Here is a 24,135-nt window from a genome sequence, read left to right on the forward strand (position 1 = left end):
GGCCCACCGCTTCAATTTGTCATATGACGATTCATTTACATCACTTTATGTCGTACGCCGATTAATTGAAGTGGCCCGCCAAATTATTTTGTCACATGCTGCAACATTCAAAGTGGCCCACCGCTTCAAATTTGTCATATGACGATTTATTTACATCACTTTATGTCATATGCCGATTAATTGAAGTGGCCCGCCAAATTATTTTTTGTCACATGCTGCAACATTCAAAGTGGCCCTCCGCATCAATTTGTCATATGACGATTCATTGAAATCACGTTATGTCATATGCCGTTTAATTGTCTGGCCAGCCAAATTATTTTATGTCACATGCTGCAACATTCAAAGTGGCCCACCGCTTCAATTTGTCATATGACGATTCATTTACATCACTTTATTTCATATGCCGATTAATTGAAGTGGCCCGCCAAATTATTTTATGTCACATGCTGCAACATTCAAAGTGGCCCACCGCTTCAATTTGTCATATGACGATTCATTTACATCACTTTATGTCATACGCCGATTAATTGAAGTGGCCCGCCAAATTATTTTATGTCACATGCTGCAACATTCAAAGTGGCCCACCGGATCAATTTGTCATATGACGATTCATTTAAATCACTTTATGTCATATGCCGATTAATTGAAGTGGCCCGCCGGATTATTTTATGTCACATGCTGCAACATTCAAAGTGGCCCACCGCTTCAATTTGTCATAGACGATTCATTTAAATCACTTTATGTCATATGCCGATTAATTGAAGTGGCCCGCCAAATTATTTTATTTCACATGCTGCAATATTTTATGTGGCCCGCCACGTCATTTTGTCATAAGACGATTCACTTATGTCATTTTATGTCATGTCGATTAATTGAAGTGGCCCGCCAAATTATTTTATGTCACATGCGGCAATATTTTATGTGGCCTGCCACTTCATTTTGTCATAAAACGATTCACTTATGTCATTTTATGTCATGTCAATTAATTGAAGTGGCCCGCCAAATTATTTTATGTCACATGCTGCAATATTTTATGTGGCCCGCCACTTCATTTTGTCATAAGACGATTCACTTATGTCATTTTATGTCATGTCGATTAATTGAAGTGGCCCGCCAAATTATTTTATGTCACATGCTGCAATATTTTATGTGGCCTGCCACATCATTTTGTCATAAGACGATTCACTTATGTCATTTTATGTCATATGTTGATTAACTGAAGTGGCCCGCCAAATTATTTGTCATATTCAGCAATATTTATTGTGGCCAGAACGTTCTTACATATGTTGTAAAAACCATGACAAATTTTGTCTTTTAAGTTGTCTTTTTTTGTCCCGTAAAAAAACCGTTTACTGTATATTTTGCTGACTTCGTGGCCAATTTTTTTTACACTGTGAAATATACAGATACAAATTTATGCAAAATATTCAAATGCAGAAGCAAATTTACATTTCAACCACCGTTAAAAGCGGCCATAACTGATGTGGCCCTCAGTAAACAAAAAAGTTTGACACCCCTGATTTTTTTGCACCGGTGGAGGGACAAGAGGGTTTTTACTGGAAAGACAGAAATATTAGCAATCATCATCAGGCACAAAAGAAACACTGAATAAAGATAAGATTAAAAATGCCAGATTTAACAAGACGGCTGGCATTAAATGAAATGCCAAGCACTTGACATTTTTTTAGTTAAGAGTGGCTAATTAGTGAGGAAGCATGCGGCTTATTCAGAACATCAAGGTGCGGCAAGAGGAAAAGACCAATGTTATTTGATAAAAGAGGACAAACAACACTTAGATCACTATTCTCTCATTTGCTTCGGTGAAAAAAAATGTGGACGTTCCCTCGCCGTGACTTTTTATGCAACCAAGAAAAATCCATTTCTTAAAGGGGAACCTTTTTTTTTTTTTAAATGGTCACCAATCATTCACAATCCTTATGTACGACACTTTTTTCTTATTCTTTTTAATGCATTCTAAATCGTAAAATACAGCAAGTTCAAGGTGGCTAACAATGCAGCTTGTCATGTCTATGTGATCATGTTTTGTTTTAGTCATGTTCTCTTAGTTTTTTGGACACCCAGTTCCTGTTTTTGCACTTCCTGATTTGTTCTGTCAGCATGACTACCCATTAGTTTGTCTCACACCTGTTTTCACTTATCATGTCACTGCTATTTAAGCCTGTCTGTTTCTGTTGTCCGTGCTGGCAACATCTGTCACGACTATGGGGTTTGTTTTGCAGTGGGGCGGCATGGCGTAGTGCAGGGGTTGGGAACCTGTGGCTCGCGAGCCAGATGTGGCTCTGGCTCTCAGATAAATCTGAGCTGACATTACTCAACACGTTAAGTAATGAATAATTCCACTTGTACTCAAAGTGTTAAAACTATTGTTCAAAAAATAAAACATGCTCATGCATTTGAATCCATCCATCTTTTTCTACCGCACTTGTTCAAGAAGTTGCATTAAGGGTAAGAAGTGATTTATTTATTATTGGTTAATTTAGGGCTTGCCCTCCTGGGGGTTCTTCAGACCAACTTTAGAGTCTGTTTCAGGGTTACAATATTTTTAGTCTCTCAGTTGCTTTCCAGCAATTGTCTTTTTCTCTTTCGTTCTCGCTCGCGCTCTGGCTCCAGCCCCAACCCCGTCTCTCCTCCTGGCTGCTGCTTTTAAACAGAGCGACAGGTGATTAGATAACAAGGCCCAGGTGGGCCATTTACGCACCTGTCGCTGATTTCGAGGCCGGTCCTGGCAACACCCCGCTTCGCTGCAGGCCGCAGGCCACGCCCCCTCCACTGTTAGCGTCAGAATACCATTTTTACTACAAATAATAAGAGACCTATTATACTCCAAAAATGTTGGTCTTACTTAAAAATGCACGCGTTTAGTTGTGTTCAGTGTTGAAAAAAAAAACAACATATGGCTCTTACGGAAATACATTTTTAAAATATTTGGATTCTTGGCTCTCTCAGCCAAAAAGGTTCCCGACCCCTGGTGTAGTGGGTAGAGCGGCCGTGCCAGAAACCTGAGGGTTGCAGGTTCGCTTCCCACCCATTGACATCCAAATCGCTGCCGTTGTGTCCTTGGGCAGGACACTTTACCCTTTGCCCCCGGTGCCGCTCACACTGGTGAATGAATGATAGGTGGTGGTCGGAGGGGCGGTAGGCGCAAACTGGTAGCCTCGCTTCCGTCAGTCTACCCCAGGGCAGCTGTGGCTACAGATGTAGCTTACCACCACCAGGTGTGAATGAATGATGGGTTCTCACTTCTCTGTGAGCGCTTTGAGTATCTAACAATAGAAATGCGCGATATAAATCTAATCCATTATTATTATTATTGTTTTCGCAGAAGGCAAAGGAAAGTTGGCACGGGCAAGACGTGAATGTAAGTACATCTTTTTTATTAACACTAAAAACAGGAACAAACAAAATACGTGCACAATGGCGGTACAAAAACTTGGCTATGAAACAAAACTATGAACATAAAACAAAACACTTGCACAATGGCATGAATAACAAAAAACTTACTTGGAAAAAGACAAGGGGAATGGATCATTGGCATGGAAGGCATAGAAGGTGGTAGACGGTGAGAGTTGCCAGGACGAACAACAGAAACAGACAGGCTTAAATAGCAGTGACATGATATCAATCAATCAATCAATGTTTATTTATATAGCCTTAAATAACAAGTGTCTCAAAGGGCTGCACAAATCACTACGACATCCTCGGAAGAACCCACATAAGAGCAAGGAGAACTCACACCCAGTGGGCGAGGAGAACTCACACCCAGTGGGACGTCGGTGACAATGATGACTATGAGAACCTTGGAGAGGACCTCAGATGTGGGCAACCCCCCCTCTGTCCCAAAGGGACATTCGATCCCTAATAATACAAATAATACATCTGTTGTCATGTCTTAAAAGGATTGTGGATGATAGGCAAAAATTCCCCCAAAACATGTCAAAATGGACAGTATCCAACGTGTAAAGCTGCTTGAGTCAGACATAAAGCAGGCTCTCAGTATCTCACTGGCATGTGATGAACCAGCAATGGCCCTTTTTACGATTGGAATATTGACCTTTCAATAATGGCCTGTGTATCAATTTTAAATTACTACCGCGAAGCCATTATTAACGCTATTAACAACGCTGCAAATCAACATTTAACCTTTTGCCTCAGTTTAGTGAAACCCGCCTAATTACAGTACGTGACGCTGTGAACTGTGGCCCCCCCGCTGTGGTGCGGAGGGTTGGGAAGCTCTCCACATGCGTGTTTAGCCGACTGCAAAGTGCACATAAACGAGAAAAAGTCATTAAGTTGTATATTGTTACCTCACTTGGTGGCCCGGGTGTTTTCTGGACAATTGAGCGCACCGAAGTGTAAGCTGCACCCATTCAATTTTAGAAGAAAACAATGTTGTCCACATATTAGCCGCAGAGGACTATAAGCCGCATAGCCGCTAGGTGACATCATACGCAAATACGGTGTTAGCTTTCACTGCTATGCTGATGACACCCAACTCTACATGCCCCTAAAGCTGACCAACACGCCGGACTGTAGTCGGCTGGAGGCGTGTCTTAATGAAATCAAACAATGGATGTCCGCTAACTTTTTGTAACTCAACGCCCAAAAAACGGAAATGCTGATTATCGGTCCTGCTAGACACCGACCTCTATTTAATAATACAACTCTAACATTAGACAACCAAACAATTAAACAAGATGACTCGGTAAAGAATCTGGGTGTTATCTTCGACCCAACTCTCTCCTTTGAGTCACACATTAAAAGCGTTACTAAAACGGCCTTCTTTCATCTCCGTAATATCGCTAAAATTCGCTCCATTCTGTCCACTAAAGACGCTGAGATCATTATCCATGCCTTTGTTACGTCTCGTCTCGATTACTGTAAAGTATTATTTTCGGGTCTCCCCATGTCTAGCATTAAAAGATTACAGTTGGTACAAAATGCGGCTGCTAGAACAAGAAAGTTTGATCACATTACGCCTGTACTGGCTCACCTGCACTGGCTTCCTGTGCACTTAAGATGTGACTTTAAAGTTTTACTACTTACGTATAAAATACTACACGGTCTAGCTCCAGCCTATCTTGCCGATTGTATTGTACCGTATGTCCCGGCAAGAAATCTGCGTTCAAAGGACTCCGGCTTATTAGTGATTCCCAAAGCCCAAAAAAAGTCTGCGGGCTATAGAGCGTTTTCCGTTCGGGCTCCAGTACTCTGGAATGCTTTCCCGGTAAAAGTAGAAGCATTTAAGTCTCATCTTAAAACTCATCTGTATACTCTAGCCTTTAAATAGACCTCCTTTTTAGACCAGTTGATCTGCCGCTTGCTTCTTTTCTTTTTTCTCCTATGTCCCCCCCTCCCTTGTGGAGGGGGTTCGGTCCGATGACCATGGATGAAGTACTGGCTGTCCAGAGTCGAGACCCAGGATGGACCGCTCGTCGGGACCCAGGATGGACCGCTCACCTGTGTATCGGTTGGGGACATCTCTACGCTGCTGATCCGCCTCCGCTTGAGATGGTTTCCTGTGGACGGGACTCTCCCTGCTGTCTTGGATCCGCTTTGAACTGAACTCCCGCGGCTGTGTTGGAGCCATTATGGATTGAACTTTCACAGTATCATGTTAGACCCGCTCGACATCCATTGCTTTCGGTCCCCTAGAGGGGGGGGGTTGCCCACATCTGAGGTCCTCTCCAAGGTTTCTCATAGTCAGCATTGTCACTGGCGTCCCACTGGATGTGAATTCTCCCTGCCCACTGGGTGTGAGTTTTCCTTGCCCTTTTGTGGGTTCTTCCGAGGATGTTGTAGTCGTAATGATTTGTGCAGTCCTTTGAGACATTTGTGATTTGGGGCTATATAAATAAACATTGATTGATTGATTGATTTTCGCGAGCTCTCGCGCTACTCACCTCGTTATTAGCTCACATGCTAAATGTTTTATTTACTCCTTTTTGTGTGCCAACGTGCCAGTTTCATTTCCTATTTTGTATCTCCTAGTTCTCATACTAGCGTCTTTGGTTCGCCTTTTGTTAGCTCCGGTGTTTTTGTTATAGCTCTCCTTCTGTTATTTAGAATAAATTGGTTATATCTTGGGCTTCACGGTGGGAGAGGGGTTAGTACGTCTGGCTCACAATACGAAGGTCCTGCAGTCCTGGGTTCAAATCCGGGCTCGGGATCTTTCTGTGTGGAGTTTGCATGTTCTCCCCGTGACTGCGTGGGTTCCCTCCGGGTACTCCGGCTTCCTCCCACTTCCAAAGACATGCACCTGGGGATAGGCTCCTCCCACCTCCAAAGACATGCACCTGGGGATAGGCCCCTCCCACCTCCAAAGACATGCACCTGGGGATAGGCCCCTCCCACCTCCAAAGACATGCACCTGGGGATAGGCCCCTCCCACCTCCAAAGACATGCACCTGGGGATAGGCCCCTCCCACCTCCAAAGACATGCACCTGGGGATAGGCTCCTCCCACCTCCAAAGACATGCACCTGGGGATAGGCCCCTCCCACCTCCAAAGACATGCACCTGGGGATAGGCTCCTCCCACCTCCAAAGACATGCACCTGGGGATAGGCCCCTCCCACCTCCAAAGACATGCACCTGGGGATAGGCCCCTCCCACCTCCAAAGACATGCACCTGGGGATAGGCCCCTCCCACCTCCAAAGACATGCACCTGGGGATAGGCCCCTCCCACCTCCAAAGACATGCACCTGGGGATAGGCCCCTCCCACCTCCAAAGACATGCACCTGGGGATAGGCCCCTCCCACCTCCAAAGACATGCACCTGGGGATAGGTTGATTGGCAACACTAAATTGGCCCTAGTGTGTGAATGTGAGTGTGAATGTTGTCTGTCTATCTGTGTTGGCCCTGCGATGAGGTGGCAACTGTCCAGGGTGTACCCCGCCTTCCGCCCGATTATAGCTGAGATAGGCGCCAGTGCCCCCCGCAACCCCCCCCCCCCCCCCCAAAAAAAAAAGGGAATAAGCGGTAAAAAATGGATGGATGGTTATATCTTACCTTTGTTTTGTTCTTTGCTTTGACGCATCCTCGAGGGAATCGAACCCGGCACCACGATGCCGAACGGGCGTAACAACTACTTCCACATTTACCCATTCACACACACATTCACACACTGATGGAGGGAGCTGCCATGCAAGGCGCTAACCAGCACTCATCAGGAGCAAGGGTGACGTGTCTTGCTCAGGACACAACGGACGTGACGAGGTTGGTACAAAGTGGGGATTGAACCATGGACCCTCGGGTTGTGCACGGCCACTCTCCCACTGCGCCACGCCGTTCCATATATATATATATATATATATATATATTTTTTTTTTTTTCTTATTTTTTAAAATTAATAATTTATTTAGAATTAAGATGAATAAGAGTCGCGAGTTTGTATGTGACACTAGTGACACCATCGCTGATTCCGTAGTCTCCGAAAACCTTGGCGTGAACCCTGCAGATAACTGAAATAGTGTGAAATTTTTCTAAAAATACCAACGTACGCAGCGAAAATTCACCCCTGCTGACTCAGCAAACCTTTATACACGAGGCCCCGGGCGCACATAAAAACTTACATTGTGCATTTGCCTTTTCCATGGTACCAATATAAATATGCATTAATGTACAATACATACAAGTGAAAAGGTCAATTACATAAAGGATGAAGAGAAAACAGAGCGAGTGTTGAGGAAAGTGGAACAAACGTATCTTCAATATGGCGCAGAGAACATGGAAACAACTTCGACTAGGCAGTCGCTAGTTTTTATAGGGGCGAGATTGAAAAAGCTGTAATAGTCTGCGAAAGAATGAATACGATGGAAGAGACGCGCTTGTTACAACAACAATTGGATTTTCCCTGAGCCCAGGCAGTCCAACACAATTGGGGATACCTGTAAGCACTTTCAATTAACGACTGCTTCAATTCACCTCGGAATGCGACCTGGGCCGTGTGTTAGGTGGAATTGGGAAGTAAAACACACCCTTGTTAGATGAGAATACAATTAAATAGGTTATTTAATCAGTGTTGGGAAAATTACTTTCAATTATTCTTTGATATATGTAATTAATCACCCGGGAAAATAAGTATTGCATTATTCAATTTTTTTAAAACCTTAAATTAATTGGTGTGTACCAATGATAAATGTTTAACATGGTTAGAACAGACAAGGCCTGATAATAATAATAATAATAATAAATTTTATTTGAAAAAAACACTTTACGTTGAGCAAACAACCTCAAAGTGCCACGGTGTAAAAAAATAGTAATAATAATAATAAAAAGATAATAGAAATAAATGAAATATAAAACTAGAAACAGCCCAATAGCCAGATCCAGCATGCATGTATACAAAAAGGCTTTTTTTAAAAAGATGGGTTTTTAAGCCTTTTTTAAAAGCATCCACAGTCTGAGGTGCCCTCAGGTGGTCAGGGAGAGCGTTCCACAGACTGGGAGCAGCAGAGCAGAAAGCCCGGTCTCCCATAGTTCGTAGCTTTGTCCGTGGAGGTCGGAGGAGGTTAGCCTGTTTTGGAGGATTTGGAGGTGAGTAGTTCTTTGAGGTAGAGGGGGGGATCGAATAAGATCCCAACAAAGCGTGTGAAAACTATAAAATGGCATTTACTATCAGTAAAATTGTGCATGCAGACATAAAGAAGAATTATTATGAAAGACACTCAGGACGGATACATATATATACGTTTTTTAATGAATTCTAAATATTAAATACACGTAAATAAAAGTCCGGGCGCTCCACTATTCTGCCCATAAAATCAGATAAATAACCTTTCATGACTTGAATATTAACCAAGTATTAGTGATATTGTTATCATAAGTTCTAACGCAGACAGACTATTTCTAACACTTTTGTGTTTACATTGTCGAGTGGTCTGTTGTTTCTTTGCTTCCCTGCTCTCAGCAAATTTATTCCAGATTATCAATCATGCTTCTCACCTGGACATGAGACGTCTGAGTAGGTAATCCGACAAGTTGGTAAGCACTTTCAATTAACGACTGCTTCAATTCACCTCAGAATGCGACCTGGGCCTCGGTTTAGTGGAAATGGGAAGTAAAACACACCCTCGTTAGACTAGAATACAATTAAATAAGTCATTTAATCAGTGTTGGGAAAATTACTTTCAATTAATTATATGTGATTAATTATATGTAATTAATCACCCGGGAAAGTAAATATTGCATTATTTATTTTTTTAAAACCTTAAAGTTATTGGTGTGTACTGATGAGAAATGTCTACTAAGGTTAGAACAGAACAATATTCCAACAAAGTGTGTGGAAACTATAAAATGGCATTTACTATCAGTAAAATTGTGCATTCAGTCTTAAATAGGAATTATTATGAAAGACATTCAGGACGAATTCTAAATATTAAATAAACATAAATAAAAGTCCGGGAGCTCCACTATTCTGCCCGTAAAATCCGATAAATAACCTTTCATGACTTGAATATTAACCAAGTATTAGTGATATTGTTATTATAAGTGCTAACACAGACAGACTATGTCTATCACTTCTGTGTTTACATCATTGACTGGTCTGTTGTTTCTTTGCTTCCCTGCTCCCTGCAATTTCATTCCAGATCAACAATGACGCCTCACACCTGGACATGAGACGTCTGAATAGGTAATCCGACAAGTTGGTATACATGTATGCACTTTCAATTAACGACCGCTTCAATTCACCTCGGAATGCGACCTGGGTCGTGTGTTCAGTGGAAATGGGAAGTAAAACACACCTTTGTTTGACTAGAATACAATTAAATATGTCATTTAATCAGTCTCGGGAAAATTACTTTCAATTAATTATATGTGATTAATTATATGTAATTAATCACCCGGGAAAGTAAATGTTGCATTATTTTATTTATTTTTTTTAAACCTTAAAGTGATTGGTGTGTACTGATGAGAAATGTCTACTGAGGTTAGAACAGAATAATATTCCAACAAAGTGTGTGCAAACTAAAAAATGGCATTTACTATCAGTAAAATTGTGCATTCAGCAGCCTTGAATAGGAATTATTATGAAAGACATTCAGGACGAATATTTATACTTTTTAATGAATTCTAAATATTAGATAAACATAAATAAAAGTCCGGGAGCTCCACTATTCTGCCCGTAAAATCCGATAAATAACATTTCATGTCTTGAATATTAACCAAGTATTAGTGATATTGTTATTATAAGTGCTAACACAGACAGACTATGTCTATCACTTCTGTGTTTACATCATTGACTGGTCTGTTGTTTCTTTGCTTCCCTGCTCCCTGCAAGTTTATTGCAGATCATCAATCATGCTTCTCACCTGGACATGAGACGTCTGAGTAGGGAATCCGACAAGTTAGGATACCTGTAAGCACTTTTAATTAACGACTGCTTCAGTCCACCTCAGAATGCGACCTGTGCCTTGTGTTCAGTGGAAATGGGAAGTAAAACACATCCTCGTTTGACTAGAATACAATTAAATAAGTCATTTAATCAGGGTTGGGAAAAGTACTTTCAATTAATTATATGTGATTAATTTTATGTAATTAATCACCCGGGAAAGTAAATATTGCATTATTTATTTTTTTAAAACCTTAAAGTTATTGGTGTTTACTGATGAGAAATGTCTACTAAGGTTAGAACAGAACAATATTCCAACAAAGTGTGTGGAAACTATAAAATGGCATTTACTATCAGTAAAATTGTGCATTCAGTCTTAAATAGGAATTATTATGAAAGACATTCAGGACGAATTCTAAATATTAAATAAACATAAATAAAAGTCCGGGAGCTCCACTATTCTGCCCGTAAAATCTGATAAATAACCTTTCATGACTTGAATATTAACCAAGTATTAGTGATATTGTTATTATAAGTGCTAACACAGACAGACTATGTCTATCACTTCTGTGTTTACATCATTGACTGGTCTGTTGTTTCTTTGCTTCCCTGCTCCCTGCAAGTTTATTCCAGATCATCAATCACGCCTCTCACCTGGACATGAGACGTCTGAGTAGGGAATCCGACAAGTTAGGATACCTGTAAGTACTTTTAATTAACGACTGCTTCAGTCCACCTCAGAATGCGACCTGTGCCTTGTGTTCAGTGGAAATGGGAAGTAAAACACATCCTCGTTTGACTAGAATACAATTAAATAAGTCATTTAATCAGTGTTGGGAAAATTACTTTCAATTAATTATATGTGATTAATTATATGTAATTAATCACCCGGGAAAGTAAATATTGCATTATTTATTTTTTTAAAACCTTAAAGTTATTGGTGTGTACTGATGAGAAATGTCTACTAAGGTTAGAACAGAACAATATTCCAACAAAGTGTGTGGAAACTATAAAATGGCATTTACTATCAGTAAAATTGTGCATTCAGTCTTAAATAGGAATTATTACGAAAGACATTCAGGACGAATTCTAAATATTAAATAAACATAAATAAAAGTCCGGGAGCTCCACTATTCTGCCCGTAAAATCCGATAAATAACCTTTCATGACTTGAATATGAACCAAGTATTAGTGATATTGTTATTATAAGTGCTAACACAGACAGACTATGTCTGTCACTTCTGTGTTTACATCATTGACTGGTTTGTTGTTTCTTTGCTTCCCTGCTCCCTGCAAGTTTATTGCAGATCATCAATCACGCCTCTCACCTGGACATGAGACGTCTGAGTAGGTAATCCGACAAGTTAGGATACCTGTAAGTACTTTTAATTAACGACTGCTTCAATCCACCTCAGAATGCAACCTGTGTCTTGTGTTCAGTGGAAATGGGAAGTAAAACACACCCTCGTTTGACTAGAATACAATTAAATATGTCATTTAATCAGTGTTGGGAAAATTACTTTCAATTAATTATATGTGATTAATTATATGTAATTAATCACCCGGGAAAGTAAATATTGCATTATTTATTTTTTTAAAACCTTAAAGTTATTGGTGTGTACTGATGAGAAATGTCTACTGAGGTTAGAACAGAATAATATAGCAACAAAGTGTGTGCAAACTATAAAATGGCATTTTTTATCAGTAAAATTGTGCATTCAGACTTGAATAGGAATTATTATGAAAGACATTCAGGACGAATATTTATATTTTTTAATGAATTCTAAATATTAAATAAACATAAATAAAAGTCCGGGAGCTCCACTATTCTGCCCGTAAAATCCGATAAATAACCTTTAGTGACTTGAATATTAACCAAGTATTAGTGATATTGTTATTATAAGTGCTAACACAGACAGACTATGTCTATCACTTCTGTGTTTACATCATTGACTGGTCTGTTGTTTCTTTGCTTCCCTGCTCCCTGCAAGTTTATTGCAGATCATCAATCACGCCTCTCACCTGGACATGAGACGTCTGAGTAGGTAATCCGACAAGTTGGTATACATGTATGCACTTTCAATTAACGACCACTTCAATTCACCTCGGAATGCGACCTGTGCCTTGTGTTCAGTGGAAATGGGAAGTAAAACACATCCTCGTTTGACTAGAATACAATTAAATAAGTCATTTAATCAGTCTCGGGAAAATTACTTTCAATTAATTATATGTGATTAATTATATGTAATTAATCACCCGGGAAAGTAAATGTTGCATTATTTTATTTATTTTTTTTAAACCTTAAAGTGATTGGTGTGTACTGATGAGAAATGTCTACTGAGGTTAGAACAGAATAATATTCCAACAAAGTGTGTGGAAACTATAAAATGGCATTTACTATCAGTAAAATTGTGCATTCAGTCTTAAATGGGAATCATTATGAAAGACATTCAGGACAAATATTTATATTTTATAATGAATTCTAAATATTAAATAAACATAAATAAAAGTCCGGGAGCTCCACTATTCTGCCCGTAAAATCCGATAAATAACCTTTCATGACTTGAATATGAACCAAGTATTAGTGATATTGTTATTATAAGTGCTAACACAGACAGACTATGTCTGTCACTTCTGTGTTTACATCATTGACTGGTTTGTTGTTTCTTTGCTTCCCTGCTCCCTGCAAGTTTATTCCAGATCATCAATCACGCCTCTCACCTGGACATGAGACGTCTGAGTAGGTAATCCGGCAAGTTAGGATACCTGTAAGCACTTTTAATTAACGACTGCTTCAATCCACCTCAGAATGCAACCTGGGCCTTGTGTTCAGTGGAAATGGGAAGTAAAACACACCCTCGTTTGACTAGAATAAAATTAAATATGTCATTTAATCAGTGTTGGGAAATTATATTAAATTACTCTTTAATATATGTAATTAATCACACAGGTTCACATAGAACACATAGGTTTTTCTTTCTTTTTTTTTCTAATGCATTCTAATTTGTGAAAGTACGAGGTGGTGTACATTGCAGAAAATTGGAGGATTCGTAGAGAAAAATCCAAAAACCCCCAACAATAATACATTTATATCTCACAACCAGAATATCAACCAAGTATTATCATTAAATCACATCAAATATTGATTGACCTTTCACTCAGTTATACGTCATTTGTCTCAACCCGAATGAACCGAATGCTAAGGCTAATGCTAAATCTGATGCGTTTATAGCAGGGGTTGGGAACCTATGGCTCGCGAGCCAGATGTGGCTCTTTTGATGACCGCATCTGGCTCTCGGACATTGCTCAGCACGATAAATAATGAATAATTCCACTTGTAATCAAAAATAACGTTCAAAATATAAAACATTCTCATGCATTTTTATGTTCAAGAAGTTGCGTTAATGGTAAGAAGTAATTTATTTATTATTGGTTAGTGTGGGGCTTGCCTTCTTCAGACCACCAGGCACCGACATGAGAGCCTGTTGCAGGGTTAAAATATTTTTTTATTTTTCAACAAGTCTCTTAGTTGCTTTCCGACAATTGTTTTTTTCTCTTTCGTTCTCGCTCTCTCCTGGCTGCTGCTTATAAACAGAGTGACAGGTGATTAGAAAACAAGGCCCAGCTGGGCCATCTACGCACCTGTCGCTGATTTCGATGCCGGCCCTGGCAACACCTCGCTTCGCTGCAGGCCCGCAGGCCACGCCCCCTCCACAGTTAGCTTCAGATGTTATTCCAAAGAATAAGAGACCGTATTATACTCTAGAAATGTTGGTGTTACTTGAAAATGCACGATTTGAGCTGTGGTCAGTGTTGAAAAAAATATTATATGGCTCTTACAAAAATACATTTGAAAAATACTTGGCTTCTTGGCTCTCTCTGCCAAAAAGGTTCCCGACCCCTGGTTTATAGCGTTGACATGTATTATTAATATATCGTCTTTTACAGATGAAATCGACCATAAAGAATTCCTCATTTAGTGAGAGGACGACTGTCTGACAGTTGGACATTGCGGACAAAAGCCTGACTTATTATGAACAATTCGGTACACTTTATTTTGTAAATGATTGCTGTGTATTTCATTGACTTACTTTTCCGTAAAATAACTGACCTAATATTCTCTGTTTATTCACAAGATATCAGTGTAGAAATATACTAAATCACTCCTCCAAACGTCATCAGCCTGATTCGTACAAACTACCTTGAACCGTGAAATGCGGTGGAAACAAGTTAGGAAACGCTTGATTACGCCTTGGCTAGATTACGGAGACTTGCTTTTTATGCATGCATGAAATAACTGGCGTTTGTATATCCATGTGCCTTACGTTTTATTACTTGGTTGTGCCAACATTCTCCACCATTGCACTTTGTATGCGCAATATTTACAGAATAGTGCTGCTAGGATCCTGATGAGAGTGCGGAAATAGGACCATATCACACCAATTCTCAAATCCCCTTCACTGGCTTCCTGTTCCACTCAGGATTGAATACAAAGTTTTAAAAACTAACCCACCGACACCTCCATGGAAATGCCCCCCTCTACCTCAAAGAACTACTCACCCCCAAATCCTCCGGTCCGGACAGGCTAACCTCCTCCAACCTACGAGGACAAAGCTGCACCGCTCCCAGTCTGTGGAACGCTCTCCCTGACCACCTGAGGACGCCACAGACTGTGGATGCTTTTAAAAAAGGCTTAAAAATATATATTTTTTTATAGATACTGTATATGCATACACATTCTAGCAATTAGGCTGTTATTTTTTTTATATTATCTTTTTATTTATTTTAATAAAAAATAAATAAACTGTAGCACTTTAAGGTTGTTTACTCAATGTAAAGTCTAATTAGCATCTGATTTACTAATGGTTGCTAATGTTTTAGAATTGTGGAGAATAAATATTACATTTCGACATTTCTGTCAAAAAATATTTGCTTCAGCCTGCGACACAGTCATTTTGATAGTAGGCTAATAAAGCCAATATAGACACTTACGTCATGTGTTGCCCTCATTATAACACTTATATAAGACTTTTAAAGTAATTTTGATGGTAGGCTTATATAGTTAATATAGACACTTACGTCATGTGTTGCCTTCATTATAACACTTATATAAGACTTTTAAAGTAATTTTGATGGTAGGCTAATAAAGCCAATATAGACACTTACGTCATGTGTTGCCCTCATTATAACACTTATATAAGACTTTTAAAGTAATTTTGATGGTAGGCTTATATAGTTAATATAGACACTTACGTCATGTGTTGCCTTCATTATAACACTTATATAAGACTTTTAAAGTAATTTTGATGGTAGGCTAATAAAGCCAATATAGACACTTACGTCATGTGTTGCCCTCATTATAACACTTATATAAGACTTTTAAAGTAATTTTGATGGTAGGCTTATATAGTTAATATAGACACTTACATCATGTGTTGCCCTCATTATAACACTTATATAAGACTTTTAAAGTAATTTTGATGGTAGGCTTATATAGTTAATATAGACACTTACGTCATGTGTTGCCTTCATTATAACACTTATATAACACTTTTAGAATCATTTTGATAGTAGGCTATTATAGCTAACATAGACACTTACGTCATGTGTTGCCTTCATTATAACACTTATATAAGACTTTTAGAGTCATTTTGATAGTATGCTATTATAGCTAACATAGACACTTACGTAATGTGTTGCCTTCATTATAACACTTATATAAGACTTTTAGAGTCATTTTGATTGTAGGCTAATATAGTTAACATAGACACTTACGTCATGTGTTGCCCTCATTATAACACTTATATAAGACTTTTAAAGTCATTTTAATAGTAGGCTATTATAGCTAATATAGGCACTTATGTCATGTGTTGCCTTCATTATAACACTTATATAAGACTTTTAGAGTCATTTTGATAGTAGGCTATTATAGTTAATTTAGACACGTCATTTTTTGCCTTCATTATAACACTTATATAAGACTTTTAGAGTCATTTTGATAGTAGGCTAATATAGTTAATAAAGACACTTATGTCATGTGTTGTCTTCATTATTACACTTATATAAGACTTTTAGAGTCATTTTGATAGTAGGCTATTATAGTTAATATAGACACTTACGTCATTTTTTGCCTTCATTATAACACTTATATAAGACTTTTAAATTCATTTTAATTGTAGGCTATTATAGCTAATATAGACACTTACATCATGTGTTGCCTTTATTCTAACAATTATATGAGACTTTTAGAGTCATTTTGATAGTAGGCTATTAAAGTTAATATAGACACTTATGTCATGTGTTGCCTTCATTATAACACTTATATGAGACTTTTAGAGTCATTTTGATAGTAGGCCTATAAAGTTAATATAGACACTTACTTCATGTGTTGCCCTCATTATAACACTTATATAAGACTTTTATAGTCATTTTGATAGTAGGCTAATATAGTTAAAATAGACACTCACGTCATGTGTTGCCTTCATTATAGCACTTTTATAAGTCTTTTTAAGTCATTTTAATAGTAGGCAATTATAGCTAATATAGACACTTATGTCATGTGTTGCCTTCATTATAACACTTTTTTAAGACTATTAGAGTAATTTTGATAGTAGGCTATCATAGCTAATATAGACACTTACGTCATTTTTTGCCTTCATTATAACACTTATATAAGACTTTTAAAGTCATTTTGATAGTAGGCTATTATAGCTAATATAGACACTTACGTCATGTGTTGCCCTCATTATAACACTTATATAAGACTTTTAAAGTCATTTTGATAGTAGGCTAATATAGTTAATATAGACACTTACGTCATTTTTTGCCTTCATTATAACACTTATATAAGACTTTTAAAGTCATTTTGATAGTAGGCTATTATAGCTAATATAGACACTTACGTCATGTGTTGCCCTCATTATAACACTTATATAAGACTTTTAAAGTCATTTTGATAGTAGGCTAATATAGTTAACATAGACATTTACGTTATGTGTTGCCCTCATTATAACACTTATATAAGACTTCTAGAGTCATTTTGATAGTAGGCCAATATAGTTAACATAGACACTTACGTCATGTGTTGCCTTCATTATAACACTTATATATGGCTTTTAACTTTTTGCAGCTCCAGACAGAAAATCTACCTATAAAATGCATACAAAAATGATGAAATAATAGTATTCACCTCTGGGGCCAAACATGACTGGGATGTGGCCCTCAGACATATGACTTCATCATCTCACCGCCCCAACGTCTCATTTTCTGAGCTAAAGTGGCTGAAAAGTCGGTTTCGGTACCTTTACAAGGTTGCGTTTCGAAGACTTGTCTCGGGCAGGCTTCCTGGTTCTCCACGACTTGAACGATCACAGCTCTGGAGCGGGATTGCCGTCCTGTGGTTTCGAAGCTGCGTCCCTCCAAGCAAGTCAGCTGACACACGCTCCAAGATGACCACTCCGCCAAATGGCAGTCACCTAAAGGGCGAGAGAAAAAACGTTATGCCAGTTTATTCCAGATCATCAATCAGGCCTCTCACCTGGACATGAGACGTCTGAGTAGGTAATCCGACAAGTTGGGACACTTTGACAGCCAATTTAGACCAGGTATCGGCGAGAACGACACAAAAACACGAGACATTCTTTATCTAAATGGGAATATGTGGACATACTAGCAGTCGGCCTCCTGGTGACAGCAGACATTGTACAGTAAGTGATGTTTTGTTATGTTTGTTGACTCTCTAGAAGTCTGCAGTGAGTAATAATCAGTGATGAAGAAAAAAAAAAGCAAATGTGATACGTTTTTTTGAAATTATTGCACTTTGTATGCTTAAAAAGATCAAGATACATATATATTAAATCTTATTATAAACGTGTGTCTCCTGAAGGCAAGAGAAAATATGTCATTTTATTGGCGACCTGCTGATAAATTTAATCGAAAAAAATGACTTCAGCGCACCCCTGTGGTTGATATCAAAAAGCACAAACAAATTACTCGCAGCCCAGTGGTCCTTCAAGGCTACCAGATCAGCCACAGATATGGATGACATTATTTTAGAACTCCCTAGCAACTCACGAGGGAGTGCAAAATTAATTTCTTACTTACTGAACCACCCCATGTGTGATGTCCGTAGGAGTGTTTTCACGCATATTTGTACGTGCTATTGTGATGTAACCAAGGTCGCGTTGTTAGCATGAGCTAACTGGCACGTTCATCAGTGTATTTGTACTCGCAACGGCGTTCTTTTTGTGCTGTTTCAGTTTCACACACTTCTCAGTAAATTCACCAAAATGTCCATTTAGATACTTCACATAGTCTTACACCATACATACTCTTGGGTTTTTGACACACACCATTAGTTTATTAGTATTGTTTATTATTATTAGTAGTATTATCCATCCATCCATCCATTTTCTACCGCTTATTCCCTTTCGGGGTCGCGGGGGGCGCTGGCGCCTATCTCAGCTACAATCGGGCGGAAGGCGGGGTACACCCTGGACAAGTCGCCACCTCATCGCAGGGCCAACACAGATAGACAGACAACATTCACACACTAGGGCCAATTTAGTGTTGCCAATCAACCTATCCCCAGGTGCATGTCTTTGGAGGTGGGAGGGAGGAAGCCGGAGTACCCGGAGGGAACCCACGCATTCACGGGGAGAACATGCAAACTCCACACAGAAAGATCCTCAGCCTGGAATTGAACCCAGGACTGCAGGACCTTCGTATTGTGAGGCGACACACACTAACCCCTCTGCCACCGTGAAGCCCTATTAGTATTATATATATATTTACTATATATATTAAATTCTCTGTACACTACTGCAACCTGGTGTCTGTTTGCCGTCACTTCCACTAAGTTAAACACAACAGTATTAGTAATATTAACTAACAACAGTGTTCTTTTTGTGCTGTTTCAGTTTCACAAACTTCTCAGTAAATTCACCAAAACGTCAGCGTGGAGTTATTGAGTCTGTTTAGCTGATTGGAGAGCTAGCTTCTGCAGCTAGCGGGTCCATGACCATGGCTTCTGTTTTGTTTGATCAGCCGTTTTATTGCCCTGTCACAGACACCGTTTGGAAACAATTCAGGTATGTATCGATAGTGCCTTTGTTTATTTCCCAACCGGATTGCTGTTCAGTCTTTCGGCCGTCCATGGTGTTTTTGTTCGTAAGAGTTTTTCATTCATCACCCCAAGCAACGTTTGTAAACTTTACAATATAACTAAAACAATTCTTATTTACTGAGCCACTCCATGTGTGATGTTTGTAGGAGTTTTTTCATGCATATTTGTACGTGCTATTGTAATGTTACCAAGGTAGCGTTGTTAGCATGAGCTAACAGGCAATTTAATGAGTGTATTTGTTGTGGCACATACGCAGTCTGCGTCTCCCTCCGCCCAGAGGACCCGATGACAGCCACTCCAGACACACTCCCGCGCTCATCAAGCGGACCACGCCCACTCTCTGCCGCAGCCTGGGGCAGTCCACGCCTGACACACCTGTGACTGAGGAAGTGGAGGTATATAAAGGGACCAGTGGACCAAGGATCCTCACGGGTAACTTAGTCTCTTTTGACGTACATACCCTCCGTCGCCTGGAAAGAGAGTTGTGCGTCTCTCTTTTCCCTGCATCTCCCTCTGGACTCTGACTGCCTCCCTTAATCCTCGACCCCCACTTTGGACTCGGACCTCTTGACGCCCCACGGACCCCCGTTTTTATCTCGGATCACCTGCCTGTTCCCCTGGACGTTCCTTCGCTCTCGTCAACACGTTGGTAACACACACTCCATTTAAATACTTCACATAGTCTTACACCATACATACTCTTGGGTTTTTGACACATACCATTAGTTTATTAGTATTGTTTATTATTATTATTAGTAGTATTATATATATATTTACTATATATATTAAATTCTCTGTACACTACTGCCACCTGGTGTCTGTTTGCCGTCACTTCCACTTAGTTAAACACAACACTATTAGTAATATTAACTAACAACATTGTTCTTTTTGTGCTGTTTCAGTTTCACTAATTTCTCAGTAAATTCACCAAAACGTCAGCGTGGATTTATTGAGTCTGTTTAGCTGTCAGGCTTGGACATGGATGGTGTGTCCTCCTTCGACGCAGCGGGATTACAGGACGAGCCAGGCGTGAATTCAGGTACATGATTTATTAAATAAACAAACAAACTACAAAAAGGCAAACCAAGGACGCGCTCTGTGGCGGATAAAAATCTATACTATACTTAAAACAAAACAGCACAATGGCATGACTATATACAAACAAAACAAAACTAGCACAATGGCATAAATACAAAAACTTACACGGCATGGAACTGTGGACGAGGACGTGAAGGTTTGAACAGCATGGGTAGGGTGCGTGCGAGTGTGAAGATCCCGGAATGATGAACAGAAAAAGAGTGACTTAAGTAGCTGTGATGATCAGTGAAAACTGGTGAGGCTGAGAACAGGGACGTAACATGACAGGTGAAAAGTAATGAGTTGGCATGGAAACAAACAAAACCAGGAAGTGCAAAACATGACTGAATGTCCAAAATCAAAACATAACATGACAAAACAAAACATGGTCCATAGGTGTGACATTAGCTGATTGGAGAGCTAGCGGGTCCATGACGATGGCTTCTGTTTTGTTTGATCCGCCGTTTTGCTGCCCTGTCACAGACACCGTTTGGAAACAATTCAAGTATATATTGATAGTGCCTTTGTTTTATTCCCAACCGACCGGTTCTTCATTCATCACTCCAAGTAACGTTTGATTGGATAAAAAAACAAAACAGTCAGGTTACTTTTATGATAATTTCAAGAAAATTCCAAAAGTTTCAGATCTAAAAATGAAATGCAATGCAGAAAGGTTCATGAACCACGGTCTCAGATCACAAAATAAACTATATTATTAAATGAACTAAAACAGTATGGAGTCGAAAACGCCCCTGGTTGGATTGCATAAATCGACTCGGGAATATGAATGAGGAGAGCGAGTAAATACCATCGACTTTCATCTTATTTATAGAAAACACGTACGCGGCATGAGGAGTTCCCCTCATCCGGATTCGGTTGCAGGAACGTGCGCCGTGGGAGGATCCGCAGAGTGGAGCGGTGACACACCCCCCCCCCCCCCCCCCCCCCGGCGGCAGCAACTCCGAGCAGCCAGCACACACAATCGCACCAGCACATCAAACGCTCCTGATCCTCAGCCCGAGTGTGCCGGCTGAGGAATTAAGGCAAACATCAGAGGGCGCCATGCAAGAATATGTCCTCATCAAGATTTGACTTGATATCACAATATGATATCATATGCCCACCAAGAGAAAGCCTGATCCAATACAGTGCTATGTAGTCTTAACAGCCGTTATAACAAAATACAAACAAAGTAGAATAAAAAAGCTCCATTGAGGTTGTATATACGTGAGTATATATGTCATGTAGTAAAGACCACGTTTAATATTTCCCTATTCTGATCCTTTTAAGCATATGTAGCGCATTCATTTAAAAAACGCATCACTGCAGACTTTATGAGCGCTAAAACACATAATAAAAGGGGTGTGCAAAGACCTGCCTCGAAGACATTGACAAGTGAGTGGATGGCCCAGGTGGGCCTTGTTATCTAACCACTTGTCGCCTTTAAACCCCTGCACTGATTTATGAAAATAAAACAGTGTTGTTTTATTGATCTTGTGATCTTGTCCAAGATCATGGGTACAAGCGGCAGAAAGGAGTTTCCTCCGCCAGGTGGCGGCGCTCTCCCTTAGAGATAAATAAACAAATAAATGGGTTGTACTTGTATAGCGCTTTTCTACCTTCAAGGTACTCAAAGCGCTTTGACACTACTTCCACATTTACCCATTCACACACACATTCACACACTGATGGCGGGAGCTGCCATGCAAGGCGCCAACCAGCACCCATCAGGAGCAAGGGTGAAGTGTCTTGCTCAGGACACAACGGACGTGACGAGGTTGGTTCTAGGTGGGATTTGAACCAGTGACCCTCGGGTTGCGCACGGCCACTCTCCCAATGCGCCACGCCGTCCCTATCCTAGGGTGAGAAGCTCTGCCATCCGGGAGGAGCTCAAAGTAAAGCCGCTGCTCCTCCACCTGGAGAGGAGCCAGAAGAGGTGGTTCGGGCATCTGGTCAGGATGCCACCCGAACGCCTTCCTAGGGAGGTGTAAAGGGCACGTTCGACCGGTAGGAGGCCACGGGGAAGACCCAGGGCACGTTGGCCTGGAAACGCCTCGGGATCCCCCGGGAAGAGCTGGACGAAGTGGCTGGGGAGAGGGAAGTCTGGGCTTCCCTGCTTAGGCTGCTGACCCCGCGACCCGATGTCGGATAAGCGGAAGAAGATGGATGGATGGAAAACAGCGTTGTAACCCTGATCCGGGCTCTCGTGGCAGTGTTTGGTGGTCTGAGGAACCCCCTGGAGGGTAACCTCCACGATCACTTACTGTACAATGTCTGCTGCCTTTAGGATGCCGAATGATATAATCTTTGCTCAAAAAGGTTAATTATGTCTTCCTATTCATATACTTTTTCAATTTTTGGGGTAAATCAGACCATTTTTTCGGGTCACTTGACCACAGGTGACCCTTCTGAAGAAGACTGCAGATGACAACATGTCAGGCAAAAAATCCATTTATTATACCAAAAATATGGTCTGATTACAAGAAAATTTGAAAATGTGATAGAATCTTGTTATATTTCCCTTTAGATGAAGAATGGCTCATAATCCTCACCAAAGAAACGTATTTTCATGTCGTTCTCGCCATTTTCTGGTCATGAATGGCTGTCAAAATGTCCCAACTTGTTGGAATACCTGCTCAGACTTCTTCTGTCCAGGTGAGAGGCATGATGTATGATCTAGAATAAACTTCCAGGGCGCAAGGAAGCAAGAAAACAGCAGACTACTCGATGATGTAAACATAGGGACACATGGTAGTGATTAGGTCGCCGCTATAAATAGTCCGCCTGTGTTAGCGCTTATAATAACAATATCACTAATACTTGGTTCATATTCAGAGTATTGTTGGCACTTTTTGAATGTTTATTTATTGGATTTTATGGGCAAAATAGAAGACTTCCCATTTCAAGGCTCGTGAACCATAGGCAAAATAAAAAAAAAGTGCCCCTTAAAGATATCATCGACATTTATCGACAATATCGACTAATTGTTGCAGCCCTACGGTAAATATTGTATGTAATCTTCAAAGAAACCAGGGCTGTACCTTGACAGGGAATAAAGCACGGCTGCTCCGTCTCCTGTTGGATTGTCTTCCCCAGTTTGTCGCCGCAGAACTCCTCGGCCACTGGCACAGGATCGGACTTGGCCCCGTCCCCTTGGTGGCTGACACACGATACATTTCTTCTGCGGAGGCCCTCGCCACAGTCCGCACCCTGCGGAAGCAGACGTACAGTCAAGACTCTCCGTCGTCGAACATCTTAAAACCCCCCAAAAAATCAGAATCGTGTGCGACGCCAGATGCGACTTCAAATCGATCAGTCATTTAGCTCGTTATGGACTCACTCTCAGCGTGTGGAGCACAACGCGGGGGTCTTTGGGCTTCAAAACTATCGATATATATGATGCTTTAAAACATTACATAATTGCAATATTTGCTTCCAACAGTTGAATAACAACAACTAAACAACAGGCAGTCAGATCTACACACGGAGTTTAACCTTCCTCTTGTGTTAGCTTTCTGTTAGCATCTCTTATGTTAACGGGTCGGTTTTGACCCATGTTTTAAATCAGCTGTAAAATACACTA

General features: G+C 40.2%; 1 protein-coding gene across 1 annotated transcript in view; it reads right to left on the minus strand.

The window, feature by feature from the left end:
• The window catches only part of thsd7ba (thrombospondin, type I, domain containing 7Ba), a 531,947-nt gene that overhangs the window by 20,327 nt on the left and 487,485 nt on the right, over window positions 1-24,135 (minus strand). The window contains 2 exon segments of the mRNA XM_061918320.1: window positions 17,653-17,826; window positions 23,594-23,762. Of these exon segments, the coding sequence (XP_061774304.1) occupies window positions 17,653-17,826; window positions 23,594-23,762 (343 nt within the window).

The sequence above is a fragment of the Nerophis ophidion genome, linkage group LG13 (assembly GCF_033978795.1).
Source record: "Nerophis ophidion isolate RoL-2023_Sa linkage group LG13, RoL_Noph_v1.0, whole genome shotgun sequence".
Classification (NCBI taxonomy): Eukaryota; Metazoa; Chordata; class Actinopteri; order Syngnathiformes; family Syngnathidae; genus Nerophis; species Nerophis ophidion.